We start from the raw sequence: 22,358 nt of genomic DNA on the forward strand, positions 1-22,358 counted from the left end.
GTTGCTTACCCTTCTTCCCGATGCAGGGGCGGCCTTCTGACTACTACCAACGTTCCTCCTATGCAGAAGGTTTGTACGAGCGCCACCCACAGTCTGCGCAGGGGAGGCACCGTTGGGGGGAGTGTTCATGGTGGTTTCGGATCCCTTGGTCATTTTAAAGAAAAATGTATCGTACTAACCTAGTAGCAACTGAGCCAATGTCATTAGACCTAAATCGAAGACCTAACCCGCTCAGCCATAGGGCCACAACATATCGATAATTAAGGAAGGCGTGGTATGAAATTCTAGCCATCGACCACCACGAAAGCAAGAGAGAAATCGATTGCACGGGCGCGCGCTAAAACATCTTACCACTCCACTCCGAAATCACGATCGACACCGGATCAACTCAACGCCCTATGGTGAGAGACACGTTCCGCTTGTTAGGAGCAAACGATGCACTTTATCGCTGAGGTTTTCCCCGTCCGTTATCAGAGAGAATACAACTTATAGTAAAGGGCGAATCTTTAATTTACCAAACCCAAGGCAGTCCAAGTCAGAGAAACGTCATTCTGTAGGATAATAAGGTTTAGGTAAGCTCACAACCTCCCCGGGCCGTATCGGCAAGTCGTCCACTCTCGATGCATGCAGCTGCATCGCCGGCGCTGTGAACTTTCCGCAGCTACACTTAAGTCCATACCAATTCCAACTGCCCAGCTTGGCCCCACAGGTACACAGGAGCGTCTGCGTGCTGACAAACTCCGCTCCGCTGTTGGTCGACTTAATAACGTCTACCATCCATTCCATAACTTCTATGAAGTAGCTGGTGCACTCCTTTCCACCATGAACAATGTTCATATCACCACACAGTGTTCGCGAACACCGGCCACATCGCAGTCGTCGTCTCGTCCCCCTCCCAGGTCGTAAAGCAAGGATTGCCTCTCGCACTGCTTGCGGTCGGCTTTCGAATGAAAGACTATATTTCCGACAGATACGTAGGTAAAGCACATGCGGCTCTTCAGCGTTCACCACCTTACTAAGGAGGAAGTTCACTTTCTCCTCAGGCCTCTCCTCCCCGACCTCATCCCTATACAACTCGAGGAGAGCCCCCCGCCAGTCGAACCCCTCCTGCTTCGGCTCTTCAATCACAGCCCCCTCGGCAGTTGAATCAGCCAATCTTCTGCCTGCCCAATACTGCCGGTGCTCCTCTGTGTCGAGACTCATGTCAAACTTGTACGTGCTTCCCCACTGCCTCAGCTGCTGCCTGAAATTCTCTGATACCTCAATGCCCTCCTCCTTCTCATGGACCATCCCTTCGACCAGGTCGAAGTCGAGACCCCATGCCTTCATCAGATACGCGCAAATCACAGCCGCACTACGGCACCTGCCAGCCTGGCAATGGACCAGCACTTTGCCATGGTGGTCGAGACAATACTTCATGAACCCCACAGCCTTATCGACATGCGGGAGGATGTCGTCCTTACCATCATCCCATAGCGGCACATATTCGAAAGCGATCCCCTCAGGAGCCTCTGCCAAGGTTTCCCCTTCAACTACAGCGTTGCATCTTAGTATTGCCGTGATGCCCCGTTTGCTGCGGAGACGGGACCTCTTCAAACAGGCATCAGCCGCCTCTTGATCTCCAATGAAGATTCCAGGGAAGATCTCATGTAGAATCATCTCAAAGCTGACCGATTAGCGACAATCGTTACCACCCTTCACTCAACAGAGGGAACATCAAACAGAAACTCTGCATGACAAATAACTGTTCACAGACTACCGTTCTCGCTCTTCGAATCTTCATCGTCATCAACTTCCACGATTTCCCACTCCTCTAGCAGTTCCTGCTCCCTTTTTATCTGCTGCAAGACTTTCGCTATGCGGTCCTCCGATCCCTCGCGCCATTCCTGAGAAACTCCACTGTCCCCGAGTCCTGACGATAGCATATTAGACCTGCAGCATCTTATTCTGATACGTGTTGTGCAAGGCGGCAGTCTCCTGACGAGACGTTCGCTCATCCTGATGTCGCTGCATCCTCTGCTGGGGAGTCTCGGGTATTCTCTCCCGCCTCTTGAAATTGAGATTCTTATACTGACCAAACATAAATGAGCGGAGCGAAGCACTTCCAAAACTAATTACCGCGGCATATATGTAGTAGAGTACAAGGGAAAATACTGCGAGCCTTAGAGCTGAGTCCCACTTGTAGAAAGTCTTCACATCATGCGTTAGCAGCCACCAGAAGCCGGCCCCGATGGGGGTGTGCTTGGGCTCGTCGAACCACTGATATGTGCGATTCATACGGTCCTTCCATCGTTCAGCAAACGGTTTCTTTTCTCCATCTGGATCTGCTGAGATCCACTGACGCAGCTTTAGTCTGACTGAGGATACGCCACGCTGCTGTATGAGCGCACACGGCGGTCGAGAGAAGGCGGGGAACGTGAAGGAAGCAGCCAAAAGCCGCAAGCCTGGCATGGCGGGGGAACACCAACCTCAACTCACGAAAGTCTGTAACAGAGCGAGCCCGAGCAGCGCTCCGTCAAAAATCCCAAGATTATGTGTAGGGCTCTTCAGTTGCCTCCACTTCACATCAACAGAGGCAGCCTCGTTGAGATGAAACATTACAGTTGAATCATTCGAGCAGATACGAGGAGACTCTGCTACCGACGGCTCTGGCCATATGCCGACCATAAGGCACATAGGAAAGAGCATACCAAATCACTGCACAGCACTGGGTAATCACTAACAGGATGATCAGCAACCGCTGCTCAGGCCATTTGAAGCAGATCACCAGGGTAATGACCATCGAGATCAAGTATCTAAGGCGCTTCCTATTGGAATCTGGGCCTGACCTCTCCGCTCACATTGAAGCTGCCCAGGCCCGATGCTTCTGACTCATGTTACGCCATTGCCTTTCTGGGCCCACTAGAAAAACAGTAGAACCTAGCTCACAGAGATTCCCGATTGTGTAACTGAGATCATCAGTCTTGATGACCAGTAGTGAATGTCGAGCTCAAGCCCTCCATACGCGAGTGCGAATCGCAGCGGTTTTCCCAGCATTAACCACTTTAAAGAGCCCATTGAGGCTATCGTCGTTAGCAACCCGAATGAAAAGCATACGGCCCATCCTATAACCTGAGTTACATCCCTGCACTACCAACACAGATTATCCACGAACAGACCCTCTGCTTCAAGCTCAGTCCTGGGCAAAGGCAAGCGATCATTCCACTATCGTCTTCGGCAGCCTCGGGACTCTCGGAGAGGCTGGCGGACAACCATGGTAAGTTGAAGTTGGGCCGCCAGTCAGTCGAGACCACACCTGAGTTCACTGGTTCGCTAGGCATGGTCAAACTAGGAGTTCTCTAGAAGAGCATAGTTATACATGTCTGGCGTTGTGGATGATACCAGTCATGAGCAAAATGGTGATTGATCTCAATTCGCCTGTCGAATCGAGCCTTGAGTAGATCGCCGGCGACTAGAAAATTCGTGCATCTGCAGGAATAAAGTTGTGACGATGGCGTGGCAGAAGAAAGTAAGTTGACCGACATTGTGGCACACTGTGCCTTTACGTGTGCCTTGCACAGTGTTACCGGTTGTACATGATCCGCCGTACTTTGTCTTCGGAACGATAACGGCAGGTCGAACGTGTCTGACCTTTTCATAGTTCTCGTTACCGGCCTGAGCAGTGTGATGCTGTGCGCCGAAGACCATTTGACTCACAGTGTTACATTGCCGACTGTAACGAAGTTGGAAAGAATGCAGGGAGAGCCCCGAAGCCGTTGGAGACGTACAGGCAAAGGTGGGCGCGGCTAGAGAGCATTTGAGGTAGCTTCTCTGTGGACTTTCCTATAGTAGATATAGGCGATCCTAGACAGGAAAGATAGCGTTTTCTGATAGCAAAAACTATTTTATATGGATGGACACCGCTTGTCCGCTCCTGCACAGAGAACCACGCATCAGCCGGGAAGGAAGTTCCTTCCCGGCGCGTATGTTTATTAACGCATGTGCAATACTAATCCTCTGGCATAACTGCCCCATTCACCCAAAACACTTCCGACATGTGGCTCTTATGTGAAACCAAGCATCGAATCAGTGTTATTACCAGCGTTCGTATCATCCTAATCCTCTGGCATAACTGCCCCATTCACCCAAAACACTTCCGACATGTGGCTCTTATGTGAAACCAAGCATCGAATCAGTGTTATTACCAGCGTTCGTATCATCCTAATCCTCTGGCGTAACTGCCCCATTCACCCAAAACACTTCCGACATGTGGCTCTTATGTGAAACCAAGCATCGAATCAATGTTATTACCAGCGTTTGGATCATCCTAATCTACTGGCATAACTGCCCCATTCACCCAAAACACTTCCGACATGTGGCTCTTATGTGAAACCAAGCATCGAATCAATGTTATTACCAGCGTTTGTATCATCCTAATCTACTGGCATAACTGCCCCATTCACCTGAACGACTACTGATATGATTGAAACCAAGCATCAAATCGGTGTTTATTATCAGCGCTTGTATCATTATTATTCACTGGCATAACTGCCCCATCCACCTGAACGACTTCTGATATAATCCTCTCATGGGTAGTTCACAGGCAAATTGCCTCCCACCGAATAAACCGGTTATTCTAAACTTTGCACTTACTAACAACACAACAGTTGGCTGCTCACGAATGCACAACGATCGGTAGAAAGTATACCAAACAACAGAAGAAACCTCTTGACAATTATTTGACCTCCTTAGGGGTTGTGGCAACACACTTACCGAGCATAACAACACCATTACCTTCCATAAGGGCAACACGAGAGAGACCCTCACAATGCTTGAAGGTATCAACCACGAGATGCTGAAGAGGTTCGAAGACGACCTCGGCCATCTCATTAGACTTCAAGGAGTGGGGATCCTCCATTTTCTTACCACCGGTCTCCTTGCCGACCTTCCAGTTGATCTTGGTAAGCTTGCAAGCGGAACGGCCAGTACGGACGAAGGCGATGGGAGAGTAGCCGACCTTCAATTCACCAGGGACATCCAGAATCTGGACCTGGGCAGTGAAGGTACCAATGTGTTGAAGAGTCTTATCAGCCTTGGAGATCATGCAATCGCCAACGCGGGGCATGTTATCCTTGTTGAGACCCTTGACGTTGAGACCGACGTTATCACCAGGATAAGCCTCTTGCTCACGCTTGTGATGCATCTCAATGGTGAAGACCTTGCCGCCGCAGGGGGTAGCGGGGGTATGAGTGGGCATGAAGATGACATCCTCGTTGGGCTTGACAACACCCTGCTCAACGCGGCCAGTTAGAACATCACCGACACCCTTGATCTTATAGATACCGGAAAGGGGAACACGCATGGGAGCATCGGTAACACGCTTAGGGACAGTAGCGAACTTCTCAAGAGCATCGTACAAGGTTTCAACATGAATCTTCTCGGTCTCCTTGACAGTACGCTGGACATCCATACCCTTCCACCAGGCCATCTTGTCGGACTTCTTGATAAGGTTATCACCGCACCAGCCAGAGATGGGAAGAATGGGGACGCACTTCTCAACGAAGTCCTTCTTCCAGCCAACACGGCCGAGCATGTTCTTCATCTCATCACGGATCTCGGTGTAACGAGCCTCCTTGTAGCCGGCAACATCGGAATCCATCTTGTTGACACCAACAATCAACTGCTTAACGCCCAACAAGTTAATAAGACGGGCATGCTGACGGGTCTGACCCTGGATCTCACCAGCCTTGTGGTTACCACGGGCAATGGCGGTACCGAAGTTACCATCAGCGGGAACCATGAGGAGGGCAACATCAGCCTGAGAGGCACCGGTGATCATGTTCTTGATGAAATCCCTATGGCCGGGGGCATCAATAACGGTATAATGCCAAGTCTCAGTGAAGAACTCCTTGGTAGTGCAAGCAATGGTAACACCACGCTCACGCTCCTCCTTTTGGCGATCCATATAGAAGGCGAAGGCGAAGGAGGACTTGCCAAGACGGTCGGCTTCGGCCTTAAGCTTCTCCATCTCTCTCTCGGAGACACCGCCGAGTTCGAACAACAAACGACCGGTGGTGGTCGACTTGCCGGAATCAACGTGACCGCAGATCACGATGGACATATGAGTCTTCTCTCCAGTGGCAGCCATGGTTGTGAAGTTTCTGGGAAAAAATCTCCAATCAATCTACAAACATGAACATAAAGGTACACGACCGAAAAACTACACAGAAAGGGCAACATTCGACTCTCCACAACATCCTCGCAGGAAACGTATAGCGAAGCTAAAGATTCTCTTCAGCGAACACTATTGTGTCCAATCTGGAGTATGGAACTCATTTGCTCCTTCGATATCATATGCTCTTGTAGGGACATGTCTCTATGTGCTAAGCTTAACTTTCGCTGCAGTATCACAACACATCTTATCTTGCTCGGTGGATCCCGCGCCGGTTTCGCCAAGAAACCCAACCCAACGCCTTAACAAAATTGCGCGCGCTGGGGTGGGGGCCCCGGGCGCGCGCTAAAATCAAACCGGCATTACCTGCGGCTAGAGTATATAGGCAAAATGAAGCCGTCTTCTCGCGACCTAGCCGTTCAATTTCGTTGAGTTTTAAATAGCATACGTAGCAGCCCGACACAGGTTGAGCACGCACTACTCTGCACAAATGTAACACAACAGTTTCGACAAGGAGCCGATTTAAAATGACCGCAAGTTCGAATCCCAGGCCCGACAATTTTAAATCTTTTATACAAGTCACAAAAACCTAGCGGAGCGATGCAGTCCGGCAAGATTCACGCCATTGTGCTGTCTCTGAAAGTCGTCTCCGCCCGATTCGTGCAGCTCAGTTGGTAGAGCGCCCGCCCATCATGCGAGATTGCGCAGGTTCGATTCCCACGGACCACGTTTTTCTTGCAACCTCGTAAAACGTGTGTGTAATGTTGGATTGCTAACTTCAGTACGATTTTGTCTTCTACCGTTTGTATACAACGATTACTAACGTCGGATGATGTATATTTGTGTCGATATTAGCTCGATATTTTGTCAAGAAAAACGTTGCGTCAGAACACCGTGCGATGTTTTGAGAGGCATCCATTTCCACGATTGCTAATTTCTCGTGTGTATCCAAAACGTGCCGAACATTTTCTTGAGATAAGTATGTAATAAAATACACTTAGTAAGTCTCGTTGGTAACCTATTATATCTGATATCACTTTTTCTCTAGCCCACCACGCTTGTACACTTACTTCAAGTAAGTTACTTGGCGGTTCGGACAGATTTTCTGGCCGAACCGCCCCAGCAGCAGTAATGCCTTTATTTGCTTTTCCTCTTCGTCCGTTTCTTTCATCATATGAGAAGTACTGCTCCATAGGCGTCTAAGATTGAAATGTGCATCACAAGTTAATTGCTATCACGGCCGTGCCGTTTTGGCTTCGAAGAAGCACGCTTGTGGCTCTCATTTTTCACCTAGCGTCCTCATATCTTCTCGCACCGGACCCTTGGTGGATGGAGCGCTCCTCCCTTTTCGCCTCTTTTTGCGCGCTGGGGGAGGGGCCCCGGGCGCGCGCATTATAGCCGGTAGGAATTCACAGCAAAAAAGACCGAGTACGAAGCCGATTTCGTTAATGACAGTAAGGATTGCCCTGAAAATAGGTGCAATCGACTCCTCTCGTCGAGCTGAGTAATAATATGGCAAAATTTTTCAAATATTATGAGCCGTTTACGAGAAATAACCGATTTAGTCTTTTCCCACTCAATGTAGGGAGGCATGACATGGGAGTACTGTATCAACAATCAGTCTAGTCCAGCAGGTAATGGGCGTGCGCTGTCACACGGGAGACCCAAGTTCGAATCTGGGTTGAGGTATATTCCGGAATAAATCCCCGTACTCAGAGTAGGTCAGTGGGTTGGGTGTTACAGCGATAAGTGCAACGGCAATCAGTAGGATAGTGTCCGTGGGGTCGCGGATGACCACCCACCAGTGTACAAGTAGGTCTGAACTAGTCTGAGCATCAAGCGTTATTATTGAAGCATCATATTTTATATAGGTAGTTTGGTCTAATGGTTAGTCTTCAGGTTGGTCATACGGATGATCCAGGTTCGAATCCTGGATATATAAATTTTATAATTTTGTCAGTGATGGTTGTCCAGCCACTCTATTGAGTAGTATTGTTTGTACTTGGCTCAGTGTAGTGCTCAGCATCATTATCTATGTCGACTCCAGGTAGTGGGCTTATCTAACATTGCATAGCACATTAGAGCCTGACGACTTCCAATGAACAACAATAAATTGAACTCGACGATAGTGTAGTGGTTAGTACTCATGTCTCTCATTCCCGAGATCTAAGGTTCGAATCCCAGAAGGTCCGTGCGGGGCCCCACGCCAGTGGGGTGCACGGACCCCTCAGTGCCTACAGCCTTGCGATTCCCCCTGATGAGACTAAGTAACGCGCGACAGCGCAACCAACTGCAGTACCCTGACCAACTCAACCAACAGTAGTGGAGACGGCGCAACCATCGGAGCAGACAGTACGGCCGATGGTTGCGAGGACAACACCGACAAGGAGGACTAGCCAGCACTAATGACGAGTCTCACAATAGCGTACCAGAATGTGAAAAGTCGGGCTGCTGCTGCTGCTAGCATGGTGCCAACGCAGTGCACCGATCAGGCACCACACCGGTGCTAGGTGGATAGGCGACGGGTCTCGCCAGAGACAGTAACAATCGCGGTAGCACTCAAGCGAGCCCCGGTATTTTCCGGGGCGAGCGCTAAAAGCCCGGCGCCAGCCAGCCATAAGACAAGGTAGGGCCGAAAAAGTGGTCTTTTTTTCAGTTACCCATTCAATTTCGTTCAAACTTCTCAGATCGGTGCAAAATGTGCTAATTTGAATAGCACGCGAACATTTCAGTCAGTTGAAGCCCTCGTTCGCGAGATATGACTTATTTTTTAAAACGCGTATGCGCACAATTATAACATGTGCACGCATGCTCACGCGACATCTGCGCAAGATGAGGCTGTCTCCACGCACAATCACCAGTTCAGTGAACAGAGCGCTCGATCGTCATCCAGATGACCTCGGGTTCGAATGTCGTTTTTCTGTCATTGCGTAAGTTCAATTATCTACACGACTTCGTTCAAATTTCTCAAATCAGTGCGGAATGTCTCAATTAGAGTAGCACGCATGCGCTGATGACAAGAAATCATTCGCGAGAAATGTCATGAAACTGTTCGTGACGTGGAGCATTCGTGCCGAGCCATTTTTATGCGATCTTTCGCGAGATATAGTTAGTTCAGTAGCGAGGTTGATTTGTTTCACTAATTTCTGTAACTGTTCAGCGTATGAAACAAAATATATTTAGTAAGTCTTGTTGGTAACCTATTATATCTGATATCACTTTTTCTCTAGCTCACCACGCCTGTACACTTACTTGGCGGTTCGGACAGATTTTCTGGCCGAACCGCCCCAGCAGCAGTAATGCCTTTATTTGTTTTTCCTCTTCGTTCGTTTCTTTCATCATATGAAAGTACTGCTCCATAGGCCTCTAAGATTGAAATGTGCATCACAAGTTAGTTGCTATCACGGCAGTGCCGTTTTGGCTTCGACGAAGCACGCTTGTGGCTCTCATTTTTCACCTAGCGTCCTCATATCTTCTCGCACCGGACCCTTGGTGATTGCGTCGGAGTTCACGAAATGTGTGCCTTGCTATCAACTCAGCTCAATCGCGCAAGGTGATTCTTCTCGGAACATGTAGAACTTGTGTCTCTGTCGATCACGGCATTGTTTTGGGCCAGGCTATTCGTCACTCATAGTTGGGTTATCTGAGATAACCCATCTGAAATAACTTATCTCACCAGGCTTGACGCCCAGGTTACATATCTTACGGCCAATATTCATGGCACATTGTTGATGTAACAATCTGTCCCGTGATCAGTCTGGGCTTGAATGACCTATATGATTCTTAAAGTTTCATCGGTTTCTAGGATGAAATACGTTTCGCGAGTTCCCTCTATCGATGTGCAATGCTCGTCGGGGTCAGTAATCTCGTGCTGAAGTATGCGGAAGGTTATTCAGCACGAGACACATTCGCAGAACTCCCTAACACTCAATCCTACATCGACGGAGAGTTCGATTATTTCTTTTATGAGTTTACTTAGTGTCACATCCATGTTGCAGGACCAACCATTTTTTTGCAACTCGGAGCTTACGCATATCTTCTCCCGATATACTAAGTACACTGGCTTTCCCATCGTTAAACATAGTAAATCTCATCGTGAAATGTTAGTTGTTGAATTCACACACACGAGCACTTGAAGAACAAGTAATACAAGATGAAATCATTGTGCAATTGAGTCAGACATTGAATAGGGTTTTCCACAACGGCGAGCGAGGCTTGCGGGGGTTCAACCGCAACAACACGAACGCTCAGAATATATATTCAAAATATCATCATATTGTATTCATGAAGATGTGCAACCCAAATTCACTGAGCACTCCAGAACAGTGTGATCAGATAACCCTGCGGGTCGCTTATTTTAGCAGTTGGCACAACTAATACAGCTATTTTGAAACAAGCTGACAGCTGTCAATAACTGCAAGGCCCAAACTCTTACACTTAATTGACAAGCAAGACACCTGCCATATGGCGGTCTTCCGCTGAAAGAATCCGAGTTTATAATAAGCGAGTCTTAGCACCACCTATATAATCAAGAGGATCTTTCTCATAGCTACTGGACAATGGTGAACTTTTTTACTGGTAATCAACTGATCCACGTTAGTTCTTACTTGACATCCTTGGCGCTAGTGGCGACACACTTACCAAGCATGACAACACCGTTACCCTCCATAAGAGCAACACGAGAGAGACCCTCGCAGTGCTTGAAGGAGTCGACAACAAGGTGCTGAAGAGGCTCGAAGACGACCTCGGCCATCTCGTTAGACTTCAAGGAGTGGGGATCCTCCATCTTCTTGCCACCGGTCTCCTTACCGACCTTCCAGTTGATCTTGGTAAGCTTGCAAGCGGAACGGCCAGTACGGACGAAGGCGATGGGAGAGTAACCGACCTTGATCTCACCGGGGACATCCAAGATCTGGACCTGGGCGGTGAAGTTACCGACGTGCTGAAGAGTCTTATCAGCCTTGGAGATCATGCAATCACCAACACGGGGCATGTTATCCTTGTTGAGACCCTTGACGTTGAGACCGACGTTATCACCGGGAAGAGCTTGCTCCTCGCGCTTGTGATGCATCTCAATGGTGAAGACCTTGCCGCTGCAGGGAGTAGCGGGGGTATGAGTGGGCATGAAGATGACATCCTCGTTGGGCTTGACAACACCCTGCTCAACGCGGCCAGTGAGAACATCACCGACACCCTTGATCTTGTAGATACCGGAGAGGGGAACACGCATGGGAGCATCGACGACACGCGCGGGGACAGTAGCGAACTTCTCAAGAGCATCATACAAGGTATCCACGTGGAACTTCTCGGTCTCCTTGACAGTTCGCTGGACATCCATACCCTTCCACCAGGCCATCTTGTCGGACTTCTTGATAAGGTTATCACCGCACCAGCCAGAGATGGGAAGAATGGGGACGCACTTCTCAACGAAGTCCTTCTTCCAGCCAACACGGCCGAGCATGTTCTTCATCTCATCACGGATCTCGGTGTAACGAGCCTCCTTGTAGCCGGCAACATCGGAATCCATCTTGTTGACACCAACAATCAACTGCTTGACGCCCAACAAGTTAATAAGACGGGCATGCTGACGGGTCTGACCCTGGATCTCACCAGCCTTGTGGTTACCACGGGCAATGGCGGTACCGAAGTTACCATCAGCGGGAACCATGAGGAGGGCGACATCAGCCTGAGAGGCACCGGTGATCATGTTCTTGATGAAATCCCTATGGCCGGGGGCATCAATAACGGTGTAATGCCAAGTCTCAGTGAAGAACTCCTTGGTAGTGCAAGCAATGGTAACACCACGCTCACGCTCCTCCTTTTGGCGATCCATATAGAAGGCGAAGGCGAAGGAGGACTTGCCAAGACGGTCGGCCTCGGCCTTGAGCTTCTCCATCTCTCTCTCGGAGACACCGCCGAGTTCGAACAACAAACGACCGGTGGTGGTCGACTTGCCGGAATCGACGTGACCGCAGATCACGATGGACATATGAGTTTTCTCTCCAGTGGCAGCCATGGTTTTGCGCGGAAAACGTGTAAAGCCTGCAAGAACAACATCAAGGGTTACCCCAAAGGACTCCTAATCTCAAGCGACACGACCTCAATTCTTGTGGCATTCACCAAATCATGAAGGGCTAACGAGAAACTTGTCTGTCGTTCGAACCGTAGCTTCGCTGCTATACCAAAATCGATCACGCTTTGTGCACGCGTTCAAATACCAGCGCATGTTCATTGTGTTGGGCGTCTACTTCGTAAGCAGCCGTTCGTTTTCTTTCCGATTCGACTAGGCATAGGATTGACTACATATCCTCTCTTCCACAGCTCCATTCCTACGAATTGCGTCTACCAAATGTGGAAATAACTACACCAAATACCTCAAAATTACCTTCTTCAGTACTACAAGCCTTCACCCGACGAGTCCGCTGCTTTGTGTCACGTGTCCCTAACTAAGAACGACTCTCAGTGGCAATAAATAACCCAACCATAAAGATATCGAAATGTCATATGTGCTTAGTCGGTGATATTAACTACTGCTACTGAAAACGATGACATCTCTGAGATTCATCTAAATATGAAATAATATACTTTCCACACTTCCCTACTCTTACCTTACCAGTTTGATCCCATCAAAACTAACTAATCCTAACAACTATCCATAGTCAGCTTTGTGTCGCCCGCAGCTGCTAGAAGTATCTTCTCATAGATTGTGTCCATGTCCGACACAAAGGATTCCTGCAACTGCGTCTGTGGTGCAAGTCGTTTCAGCGCACTTGCACACAATGGTAGCGTGTGTGTAAACTATTAATCTGTATTTTCATACCAACATTATTACATACACGTACAATTATTACATATTACGTACAATCTACCATGTCAAACGTGTATAATTTAGTTTCCACAAAAAAATACCACCATTATTGTTCTGTCCTGATACTAAGTGACATAAACTATATAAATAGTACGATATAATATACTTTAATATGATATAATAGCAGTATTACTAATATGATGACTTGTGAAATTTAATTATATATTATTTTGATATAGTTTATACTGTATTGTATCTATTAGTGAGAATATAAGGTATATATATCTGTTAACAGACAGGGAGGGCTATAGATGAGGATATTTCTAACAATATCAATAGTGGGTTAAAATAATATACGATTATCCGAGCAAGGTGGCATGCTTCTTTATAGTCTAGCTTGTAGTTCTTTTACCTGGCTTGGTATATTAAGCCGTGGGAAAACTATTTCTGTGATAGAATATCACTCAAACCGCTCGGGAGGGATGGGTAATGTATGCTTGCGAACGATAGTTCTTGCTTCCAGTTGTGGAATACATCGGTTTATGCACCGTTCTGTAACATTGGGAAGGTTGCTCACGTAAGTGTGGTATTGTGAGTTTTATTAGGAGTTGTCTATTGCTTTCTGCATGAGCCATCATTGGAAGCTCCTTCGGCTGCTACTCTTCGTGTTTCTGGTAGTATGCTGGGGTTGTGAATCCGTCCTGTGGGACAAATTGTTTTAAGCGCATATCCATTTTATCAATTGATCTTCGGATGTTTCTGTCGGATTTAATCATGGTAGAGCGTAGTGATGCGAGCAATTATATATATAATTATATATCATTTAATATAGCATTTAATTATATATATTTCTAATGTTGGTAATACGTAATGTAATATAGATAATGTCACATGATAATAATGGAGTTTCACCACCCTAGTGATATGAAAAACACTAGTGAAAAACATATTTCACGACTACTGCATGGCGCAAATTTCAGGGTTTTCACCGAGTTTTACGCCACTTCACGTAAAACGGGTGAAACTCCAATATACAATAAATATATATTAATACATCTATAGCCACCATATATGTATTTATACGGATATCCATATTAATAATAAATTAGATGATAATAATAGCATTGAAAATCTTTCCGTTCACTTCGAAAATGAGTTGTCAAGGAAGAGTCATCGTCACCACGTAGGGAGCTAGGCAGACCTATTCACCCATCCTGAACCTATTTGCAGGCTATCGTAGCTGGCGCGGTTGCTGAGAAGCAGGATGCACGTGGACAGCCCAAGCCGGATAAATTCCCTTTCTTTGTTCCTGTCCAAGTCGTGAAGCCCTCTAAAGATCACAATAACCTACAAGTAGAAGAGTTCAATACCGTCACAATGAGAATCTACTCGAACCTTGGTAGTAGGTTGTACCAGAGTCTATAAATCTCCTTCGATCCGCATCACAACGTCGTCCTATTTCCGTGATATCGGTCGTTGGGCCCTACCATTCTGGCAAGAGCTTCTTATTGAACTCCCTACTCCAAAAGCCATCAACATTCTCTGTTGGTAATACCATAAATTGCGATCATCATCTCCTGCGATTGCCACTTGGACAGGTCCTAAGACCTCCCCGCAGACCCTAGGCATCTGGATGTGCCGTACAGACCTTAGCGCTCCTGATGGGTCCGAGATATGGCTCATGGATTCTGAGGGTTTCTTCGGCCCTCAGGTAGTAGGCGGCTCTTCTCAACTAGGGATGGTCGTTGTGTAGGTGACCGAGACTTACGACGCTAAAATTTTCACAGTAGCCACCCTGCTGGGCAGCCACTTGGTCTACAACACGGTTAAGGTTATCGATCAACAAGCGGTGAACCTTTTGGGTGAGCAAAAAGCGCCTCATCCCATCGCACAATGTTGTGAACTTTACTTAGAAATGTTGGCTCGTCGTGCCCAACTCTTCCGAGTGCGCTCCTTGGCACCCTCTGCAGTAGCTGAGGATCACGAGAAGAGCGTAGCAGAGGCGTCGGCGGCTGAGATACCAGTGTTCCTATCAGCGAAGACCTTCCCACCCCTCACATGGTATAGCCTACATAAACTGTTGATATGTATTGGATTTCCCTTGTAGGGTGGTTGAAGATTTCGTACAGGACATGGCTGCATCACAAACTGGTGCTGGAGCCTCAACTATGACCAACGACTCGGCCATCGCAACGGAGTGGCTCAAATCGTAATACTTGTATGGGAGGAGGGCTCTTAGTTATCCGTGGTAGATACCTGAGCGGAGGAAGCAAGGGCTTTGACGGATCTGAGGGTAGTAGGAGGGGCCGATGAACATGAACCTAGAACTCACCATCTATGTTGGGGAAATTGTCTCCCACGGCTGCATTGCTTGTCTCTGTAACTTCTCTGAATGGTATTTTATAAGAAAGTACGATTATCATTAACCATGAAGTTGCATGTTTCTCAGATTCGTATGATGAATCTGATCGTGCCTATCTAGCCCGGCTCTTCCCCTCGTTGACTGTCCATACGCTCTTTCTTCCGGCTACCACCAAATCACAGTTGAAGGATCTCAGCCAGTAACGAGGCCAGCCGTAGATGATTGTAAGGAGCCCTCTGATTAGATTGAGTTGGACTGAGCTTACCGATGAGTTCCGTAAAGAAGTCACAGCCTTGCGCGGGGAGCTCTTCACCACGGTCAGATCAAAGGTGGGCTGACGGGCGCACTTCATTGGAGCACTACGTCGTTGGGGTGGGGGGCAGGGAACTCGTATAGGTTGGAATAGGTTAGTATTAGTTTGCCTGTAGGAGCTCTATGAAGAATCGCCTGAGGATGATGATGTGCTCTCTTCCCCTGAGGACGGTATGATGACAGCGGAAGGCTTCGCGAGTGCTTTGAACTTCATAGTTAAGGCTTTGCAAAAGGGTAATGGAGCCTGTGGGGCCCGACGGTTCCCGAGAGGGAAGCTAACCGGCTGGGTTGAGGGATTCTCTTTGCATAGGTTTCTTCCCGGAGTTGCCATCCTTATGGGCATCGTGGAGAGCTCAGGTTGGTGAAGTGTCCCTGAAGGACTCGTAATATAACAGTAACCACAAAGACTGTAGAGGATTACAGTTGGCAGATACGAGCTCTTCGAAGCCACCCTAAGTGAGGGGGTATCACCCCGGCCCACAGGAGAGGCTGTTTCTGCAGCTGAGTTCGACAAGGCCTCGGCAGATGCCCGGGACAAGGCGGTGGAGTTCTACACTAACTTGGTATTGTTTTGAGCTTCGAACTTTGATGACCTATTGTTTACATGGTAGGTTGCGGATTTTGGCCTACCTACACGTAACGATGATCTCGAGATGAAAATGCGCGACTCGCAAAGGTAAGATCCACCGTTGGTCAACGTGTTGTTAGCGTGATGAGGTTTTAGGAAAGCGCACGCCTTATGGCTGGAACAAGTTCAGAATTACATCGCTCGGGTTCGATCTGATTTGGTGACGGATATCGAGCAGAAGCTCCTGAACGTAGTAGAAGGGAACTGCTGGAGGGCTTCTTATACGGGATGGATTATCTAAGCATTGGTGAATGCTTAGATATCTTTGCCCTGTGAGCCTGATACTCTGGAGCAAATTGGGAGAGAGGCGACTAGTTTCGAGGTTATCAAGTACGACTGGACGGGCCAGTACCATCCCTCGAACGCATTTGACAGATATAAAGGAATATTGAAGGAGTATGAACAGCAGCAGCAGCCCCAACAGAAGAGGCTACTGTCCGCCGACTGGGTGGGTTTGCTGGCAGATTCACATGGGGATGGCTTTGGGAGAAATGTTGGCTCAGATGGTTGGACGTTTACCTGAGTTCGATGAGGACCCGGTTCAAGAGTTGACGAAGAGTGCTGATGCGCTGTTGGTTCGCTTCAAATACGAGAATGACAGGCAATGCTTGTTTCGCTGGTGGCCTGTCAGGCTCGAACTTTGATCTTGTTCAGAGCGATCTCGAGTTTGATCCGAGTGGCTCTGGAGACAAGTATAAACGCGTGTGATGCCGCTGTTGACGAGGCCAACACTAGGCTGGTCGGAGATGCGGTCCTGCAGGATTGGGCTAAGGGTGTTATGGCTGAGACCATCGAATCTTTTACTAAAAGATGCACCAGAGAGTAGGCGGAGCGTAGCTGTTGTGGCGACGACCTTTTCTGATTAGGTATCCCTGGATTGCCTCCCAGCCTGAGTTCCGTTCGAATAAGGCATTGTTGATACAGGAAGTGAAGGATCGTATTGATACCTGTACATCGAAACATGCAGTCCGACTCGCTGAGCATTTGAGGCAAGAGGTACTACCACAGTGGAATACTAGGGCCGTATACAGCGCGTGGTTGCTCGCATCCAATTATGGATCGTCGATATTGTGTGTGTGCTTGGTGGTGCTTCACTTTCGTACTCATTTGATTGGACTAATTCTTCCGGCGGTGGAGGAACTTGAGTTCCGATCGTTCCTGAGCCTTTCTTGACCTGTCTTCACCTTTTACAGGTTGAGACACTGATGGGGGAGTATAGAGCGGAGAAGAGGAAGCTTGAGATGACCGCATTGCCGGCTGATGAGGCTGTTCTTAGACGGGACCACACTGCTATCACTCAGGATGTGTTGGACCGGTTCGACAGCGATGAGGAAGCGTAGGAGCCCCACGACTGGTAGCCCAACAAGGCAATGTTGGTGTCTCCGCAGGGTCGCCGATTCGGCTGCATATAAGGACTTCCGCTCGCAGCTGGACCATAGTATGGGGACGGAGTGGGACAGACTACGCAAGAAGAATATCGAGCTATGGAAGGTTTATTCCGATGATGCTACTGCATGTGCTCTTGAGATGAACCGGAAGTAAGGAAACTCCAAAATTTTATGATGTGCCGACGGTCGTATCAGATATGTGAAGGAGTCCTGTCCCCAAGGGTGGATGTGCTTGTTCAAGCTGTGGCCGACTTCTCATGCTGGGCGTGTTAAGGCTAATCTGGACGAGTGTTTCGAAACCAAGGTGAAGAGACATCTTGTGACTCTTCTTCTTCTTCTTCTGGTGGTGGTGGTGGGATGTGCTGCTTTTTTGCAGTCGAGTGTGAAGATGCCGATCTCGATGCGTCAGGCCGTATTTGATAGCTGGTATGAGAAGGAGTTGGGCAAAGAGGCCGCTGAGGTATGTGCTTTGGAGACCGTGATGCGCCTGTCGTTGATCCACCGCGGTAGGCTTGGTCATCGTTCCATCATTAGGTGAGACAGAATCTGATGGTACTCCTCTTCACGCTGACTCTGCCTGTGGTTTGGATAAGTTGGTTGACGACCCGATCCCGAAAAATATTATGATGATGATTGTTAGTTGTAGTAGAATAATGTTGCCAATGAAATGCCGAGGAGTCTACTATTATATTCGCGAGTAACAATATGGATCATTCACTGTGTGCCTCCTCTCTCACGCGGAGTTTCAGCTAAGTTTTGTGTTGCGTGGAGTCCACTTTGACAGGGAACGTTATGGACTTTAGTTTCATCCTCATTATCTTATTAAATGAGAGGATACAATTGCATTGCACTACTCCCTCTATTAGAGGTGGTAGTACGAGCTGAGAAGCCTGGCAGCACTAGTAGTGTAGTTTCCCAAGAGAATGGTGAAGGAGTGCCGTCTGATGACGTATTCGGCGCTCCGTTCAACGTAGATTTCGGAAAAGGCATGGGTTCTGGTATGATTATTCCTATGGGGGGAATCTCTTTTGTACCGATGGGTGAGATATACGACTCGATCGATGATGTTCATGAGCTTGCTGGTGGAGACAAAGCTGTGGTTGCTCAATCGCAGCAGCAGCAGCCAAAGCGCTCCGCCATGGAATGGTCCCTTTGGCGAACCTGTTAATGGAGTAATCGGGCAAATGTTGAATCAGATGATGACGGGCTCCTTGGGAGGGATAGAAGGCGAGTCTACCTTCACTATGAACACTACGACCAGTGAAGTTGTTATTGCTGGTCAGCTTCCGAAGCAGACTTTACGAACTGAGCTCGGTGAAGAAGATAACGGTATCACTGTGAAGCAAGTCGGTAAAGGTATTGTACTGCAAGTGAGGAAGACCAATGGCCCGATGGTGACGGATATGCAAAGATACTATCCGATGTCGGACGACTGCTTGCTGGATAAGACCAAGGTCGTTTATGATCAGAACAGTGGCAAGCTCCGAGTGACTGTTCCTCGGAACCCAGGCATGTCTGCTACTGGTGGTAAAGCGCGGAATTCTGGAACTAATTCGGACGAAATCAAGAGACAACTAGACGAGGAAGCTCAGAAGGATGGTGTGAAGATTCGCTTCGGCGATGACGATACTCTGACCGTTATTGTCCCGATGTCACTTGGCCGAATCGCTACGTTTAATGGGAGCCGCATAGAGTTGGAGAGTGGTAGGGTTGTGACAATACCCGTTGAGATTGAGACGCTATTGGACGAGTATGAGGCGGATGAAGAAAAGATGAGAGAGTATACATTCAGAAGTTCAGAGGTCTCGAAGAACATTCCGATCACCAATGATGAACTATGAGGAAGATATTATGCATCATTAAGTTCTGTCTTTCTCGCCGCACTCCGTGAAGCGAGGTGCGCTTTTATTATAAAATATGTGATGCCTTCCTGCTTGTTGAGTTCAGTTGAGGGTACGATCCAGTCGTTTAGAACGACGATAAAGTGATAAATGTCGTTCACTGCCCATCGCAACCGGCGAGGCTGTAGTGGTTTGTACGTAGTACGTAGCTAGGCTCAGAGTATGTACGTCGAGTTGGCAATTGTTCGAGTGTGTGGTTAGATGTGTTTGAAGATGGCAAGTAAGCTCTGAAATTCATGATTCAGTCAATTGCAGCGTGCCTGTATAATGTGCTATGTGTCGTGTGCGGGAGAAAAATTCATGTTAGAGTTGGCAGTGCCAACTCCAACATAAGTTTTTACTTGCCAACTTGGCGCGTTCCTGCATTTTCCTCACACGTAACCCCCCGAAGACCAAACTTCAAACCCAACAGCAACAAGGATTCACCACCAATCATTACACAGCTGATGTACCAGCTGAACTGACAGAAGTTATCGCGGAGAAGCAAAGAGATTGACTCCATACTAATACCGACTTATAACTGACACGTCCAACCCTGTAGACCCTGGAAGCGCTAGAACTAGTCAAGGCACCAGCACTTACGTCTACAATGGTACAACCACAGGATCAGAATGATGGAAAGCATGACGAGAGGTAATTACATGGGTTCCATATCATACTCGCCTTCCTCCTCATCAAATTCACCTTCTTCCTCAGCGGTGGCATCCTGGTATTGTTGATACTCAGAAACCAAATCGTTCATGTTGGATTCGGCCTCGGTGAACTCCATCTCATCCATGCCCTCACCAGTGTACCAGTGGAGGAAAGCCTTCCTTCGGAACATTGCAGTGAATTGTTCAGCCACCCGCTTGAACATCTCCTGGATGGCAGTGGAGTTACCCAAGAAGGTCACAGCCATCTTAAGACCCTTGGGTGGGATATCGCAGACACCACTCTTGATGTTGTTGGGGATCCACTCGACAAAGTAGCTTGAGTTCTTGTTCTGGACATTCAGCATTTGCTCGTCGACCTCTTTAGTCGACATTCGGCCACGGAAGAGAGCGGTTGCGGTCAGATATCGTCCATGTCTAGGATCGGATGCACACATCATGTTCTTAGCATCAAACATCTGCTGAGTCAATTCGGGCACGGTCAGGGCGCGATATTGCTGAGAGCCGCGAGAGGTGAGGGGGGCGAAGCCCGTCATGAAGAAGTGTAATCGGGGGAACGGGATCATGTTGACCGCAAGCTTACGGAGATCGGCATTGAGCTGACCGGGGAATCGCAAGCAAGTAGTGACACCAGACATAGCAGCAGATACCAAATGGTTGAGGTCACCGTAAGTAGGCGTTGTGAGTTTCAAAGTCCTGAAGCAAATGTCATAGAGGGCCTCGTTGTCGAGTACCATAACCTCATCAGCGTTCTCAACAAGCTGATGTACTGACAAGGTAGCATTGTAAGGCTCCACGACAGTGTCGGACACTTTAGGGGAGGGGAACACGGAGAACGTCTCCATGATCCGATCAGGGTACTCTTCACGAATCTTGGAGATCAAGAGAGTTCCCATACCAGATCCGGTACCACCACCCATAGAATGGCAGATTTGGAAACCCTGCAAACAATCGCATCCTTCAGCCTCCTTACGGACGACATCAAGGACGGAATCAATTAATTCAGCACCCTCCGTGTAGTGACCCTTCGCCCAGTTGTTGCCGGCTCCACTCTGTCCGAACACGAAGTTATCGGGGCGGAAGAGCTGGCCGAACGGACCAGCGCGAACCGAGTCCATAGTGCCAGGCTCAAGATCCATCAGTACAGCGCGAGGAACATATCGTCCACCGGTGGCTTCGTTGTAGTACACATTAATGCGCTCCAGCTGGAGGTCAGAGTCACCATGATAGGTACCAGTAGGGTCGATACCATGCTCGTCGGAGATGACTTCCCAGAACTTAGCACCGATTTGGTTACCGCACTGGCCGGCCTGAATGTGAACGAGCTCGCGCATTTAGAATATTAAATGAAGCTGACCAGGATGAGCATTCCTACGAAAAGGAGGTTCAACAATAAACAATATTCACAACCCAACAAATAAGAGAATGCGCAAAATCATACCGGATGCTTCCATGATGGAGTTGCTTGTGCAGTAGGTCTCCACATACCGATACAATAGTTGCTTGTTCACATATCAAATGCACTTAAAATTCATCACCATAGCCTTCCTCCTCTCCTTCACCCTCAGCGGTCTCAATGCCAACCTCTTCATAATCCTTCTCTAGGGCAGCAAGATCCTCACGAGCCTCAGAGAACTCACCCTCCTCCATACCCTCACCAACATACCAGTGGACGAAGGCACGCTTGGCGTACATCAAATCGAATTTATGGTCAATGCGGGAGAAGACCTCAGCAACGGCGGTGGAGTTGGAGATCATGCACACGGCGCGCATAACCTTAGCGAGGTCACCACCTGGGACGACCGTGGGAGGCTGGTAGTTGATACCACACTTGAAACCAGTAGGGGACCAGTCAACGAACTGGATAGTCCTCTTAGTCTTAATGGTAGCAACTGCGGCGTTAACGTCCTTAGGTACAACGTCACCACGGTACATCATACAGCAGGCCATATACTTGCCATGACGAGGATCGCACTTGACCATCATGGAAGCGGGCTCGAAGACGGAGTTGGTAATCTCAGCGACAGAGAGCTGTTCATGATAGGCCTTCTCGGCAGAGATGACCGGAGCATATGACGTGAGCATGAAATGGATACGAGGATAGGGCACCAAGTTGGTCTGGAACTCGGTAACATCCACGTTAAGGGCACCGTCGAAA

At 48.3% G+C, this 22,358-nt stretch overlaps 7 protein-coding genes and 1 non-coding gene across 8 annotated transcripts; 2 read left to right on the forward strand and 6 right to left on the reverse strand.

Moving 5' to 3' along the window:
• Positions 1-546: 546 nt before the first annotated feature.
• Pmar_PMAR020116 (dual specificity protein phosphatase, putative) lies at positions 547-1,659 on the reverse strand (the record flags this gene model as incomplete). Its single annotated transcript, XM_002779294.1, has 1 exon — positions 547-1,659. The coding sequence occupies one exon, from the start codon at positions 1,657-1,659 to the stop codon at positions 547-549; it is 1,113 nt and encodes a 370-aa protein (XP_002779340.1).
• Positions 1,660-1,717: 58 nt separating this feature from the next.
• Pmar_PMAR020117 (hypothetical protein) lies at positions 1,718-2,451 on the reverse strand (the record flags this gene model as incomplete). Its single annotated transcript, XM_002779295.1, has 3 exons — positions 1,718-1,886; positions 1,933-2,070; positions 2,119-2,451. 3 exons carry the CDS (start codon positions 2,449-2,451, stop codon positions 1,749-1,751), a joined length of 609 nt encoding a protein of 202 aa, XP_002779341.1. The 3' UTR covers positions 1,718-1,748.
• A 2,263-nt stretch (positions 2,452-4,714) lies between these two features.
• On the reverse strand, positions 4,715-6,127 carry Pmar_PMAR020118 (translation elongation factor EF-1, subunit alpha,, putative; the record flags this gene model as incomplete). The annotated part of the gene is made up of 1 exon (XM_002779296.1): positions 4,715-6,127. The coding sequence occupies one exon, from the start codon at positions 6,125-6,127 to the stop codon at positions 4,715-4,717; it is 1,413 nt and encodes a 470-aa protein (XP_002779342.1).
• A 679-nt stretch (positions 6,128-6,806) lies between these two features.
• On the forward strand, positions 6,807-6,878 carry Pmar_PMAR020119. Its single transcript has one exon. It is a non-coding gene; the product is annotated as a tRNA-Asp (tRNA).
• Positions 6,879-10,630: 3,752 nt separating this feature from the next.
• On the reverse strand, positions 10,631-12,167 carry Pmar_PMAR020120 (translation elongation factor EF-1, subunit alpha,, putative; the record flags this gene model as incomplete). Its single annotated transcript, XM_002779297.1, has 1 exon — positions 10,631-12,167. One exon carries the CDS (start codon positions 12,165-12,167, stop codon positions 10,755-10,757), a length of 1,413 nt encoding a protein of 470 aa, XP_002779343.1. The 3' UTR covers positions 10,631-10,754.
• A 1,285-nt stretch (positions 12,168-13,452) lies between these two features.
• Pmar_PMAR020121 (interferon-induced guanylate-binding protein, putative) lies at positions 13,453-18,399 on the forward strand (the record flags this gene model as incomplete). Its single annotated transcript, XM_002779298.1, has 25 exons — positions 13,453-13,536; positions 13,565-13,633; positions 14,190-14,312; positions 14,366-14,507; positions 14,558-14,670; positions 14,713-14,821; positions 14,873-15,020; positions 15,067-15,168; positions 15,212-15,252; positions 15,409-15,520; positions 15,566-15,650; positions 15,750-15,867; positions 15,944-16,016; positions 16,064-16,196; positions 16,245-16,309; positions 16,358-16,451; positions 16,521-16,709; positions 16,765-16,862; positions 16,916-17,083; positions 17,128-17,257; positions 17,455-17,597; positions 17,650-17,799; positions 17,845-17,953; positions 18,026-18,109; positions 18,184-18,399. 25 exons carry the CDS (start codon positions 13,453-13,455, stop codon positions 18,274-18,276), a joined length of 2,775 nt encoding a protein of 924 aa, XP_002779344.1. The 3' UTR covers positions 18,277-18,399.
• Positions 18,400-20,187: 1,788 nt separating this feature from the next.
• On the reverse strand, positions 20,188-21,534 carry Pmar_PMAR020122 (beta-tubulin, putative; the record flags this gene model as incomplete). The annotated part of the gene is made up of 1 exon (XM_002779299.1): positions 20,188-21,534. The coding sequence occupies one exon, from the start codon at positions 21,532-21,534 to the stop codon at positions 20,188-20,190; it is 1,347 nt and encodes a 448-aa protein (XP_002779345.1).
• Positions 21,535-21,724: 190 nt separating this feature from the next.
• On the reverse strand, positions 21,725-22,285 carry Pmar_PMAR020123 (alpha-tubulin, putative; the record flags this gene model as incomplete). Its single annotated transcript, XM_002779300.1, has 1 exon — positions 21,725-22,285. One exon carries the CDS (start codon positions 22,283-22,285, stop codon positions 21,725-21,727), a length of 561 nt encoding a protein of 186 aa, XP_002779346.1.
• Between the last annotated feature and the right edge of the window lie 73 nt (positions 22,286-22,358).

The sequence above is a fragment of the Perkinsus marinus genome, assembly GCF_000006405.1.
Source record: "Perkinsus marinus ATCC 50983 genomic scaffold scf_1104296947650, whole genome shotgun sequence".
In the NCBI taxonomy this organism is placed as follows: Eukaryota; Perkinsozoa; order Perkinsida; family Perkinsidae; genus Perkinsus; species Perkinsus marinus.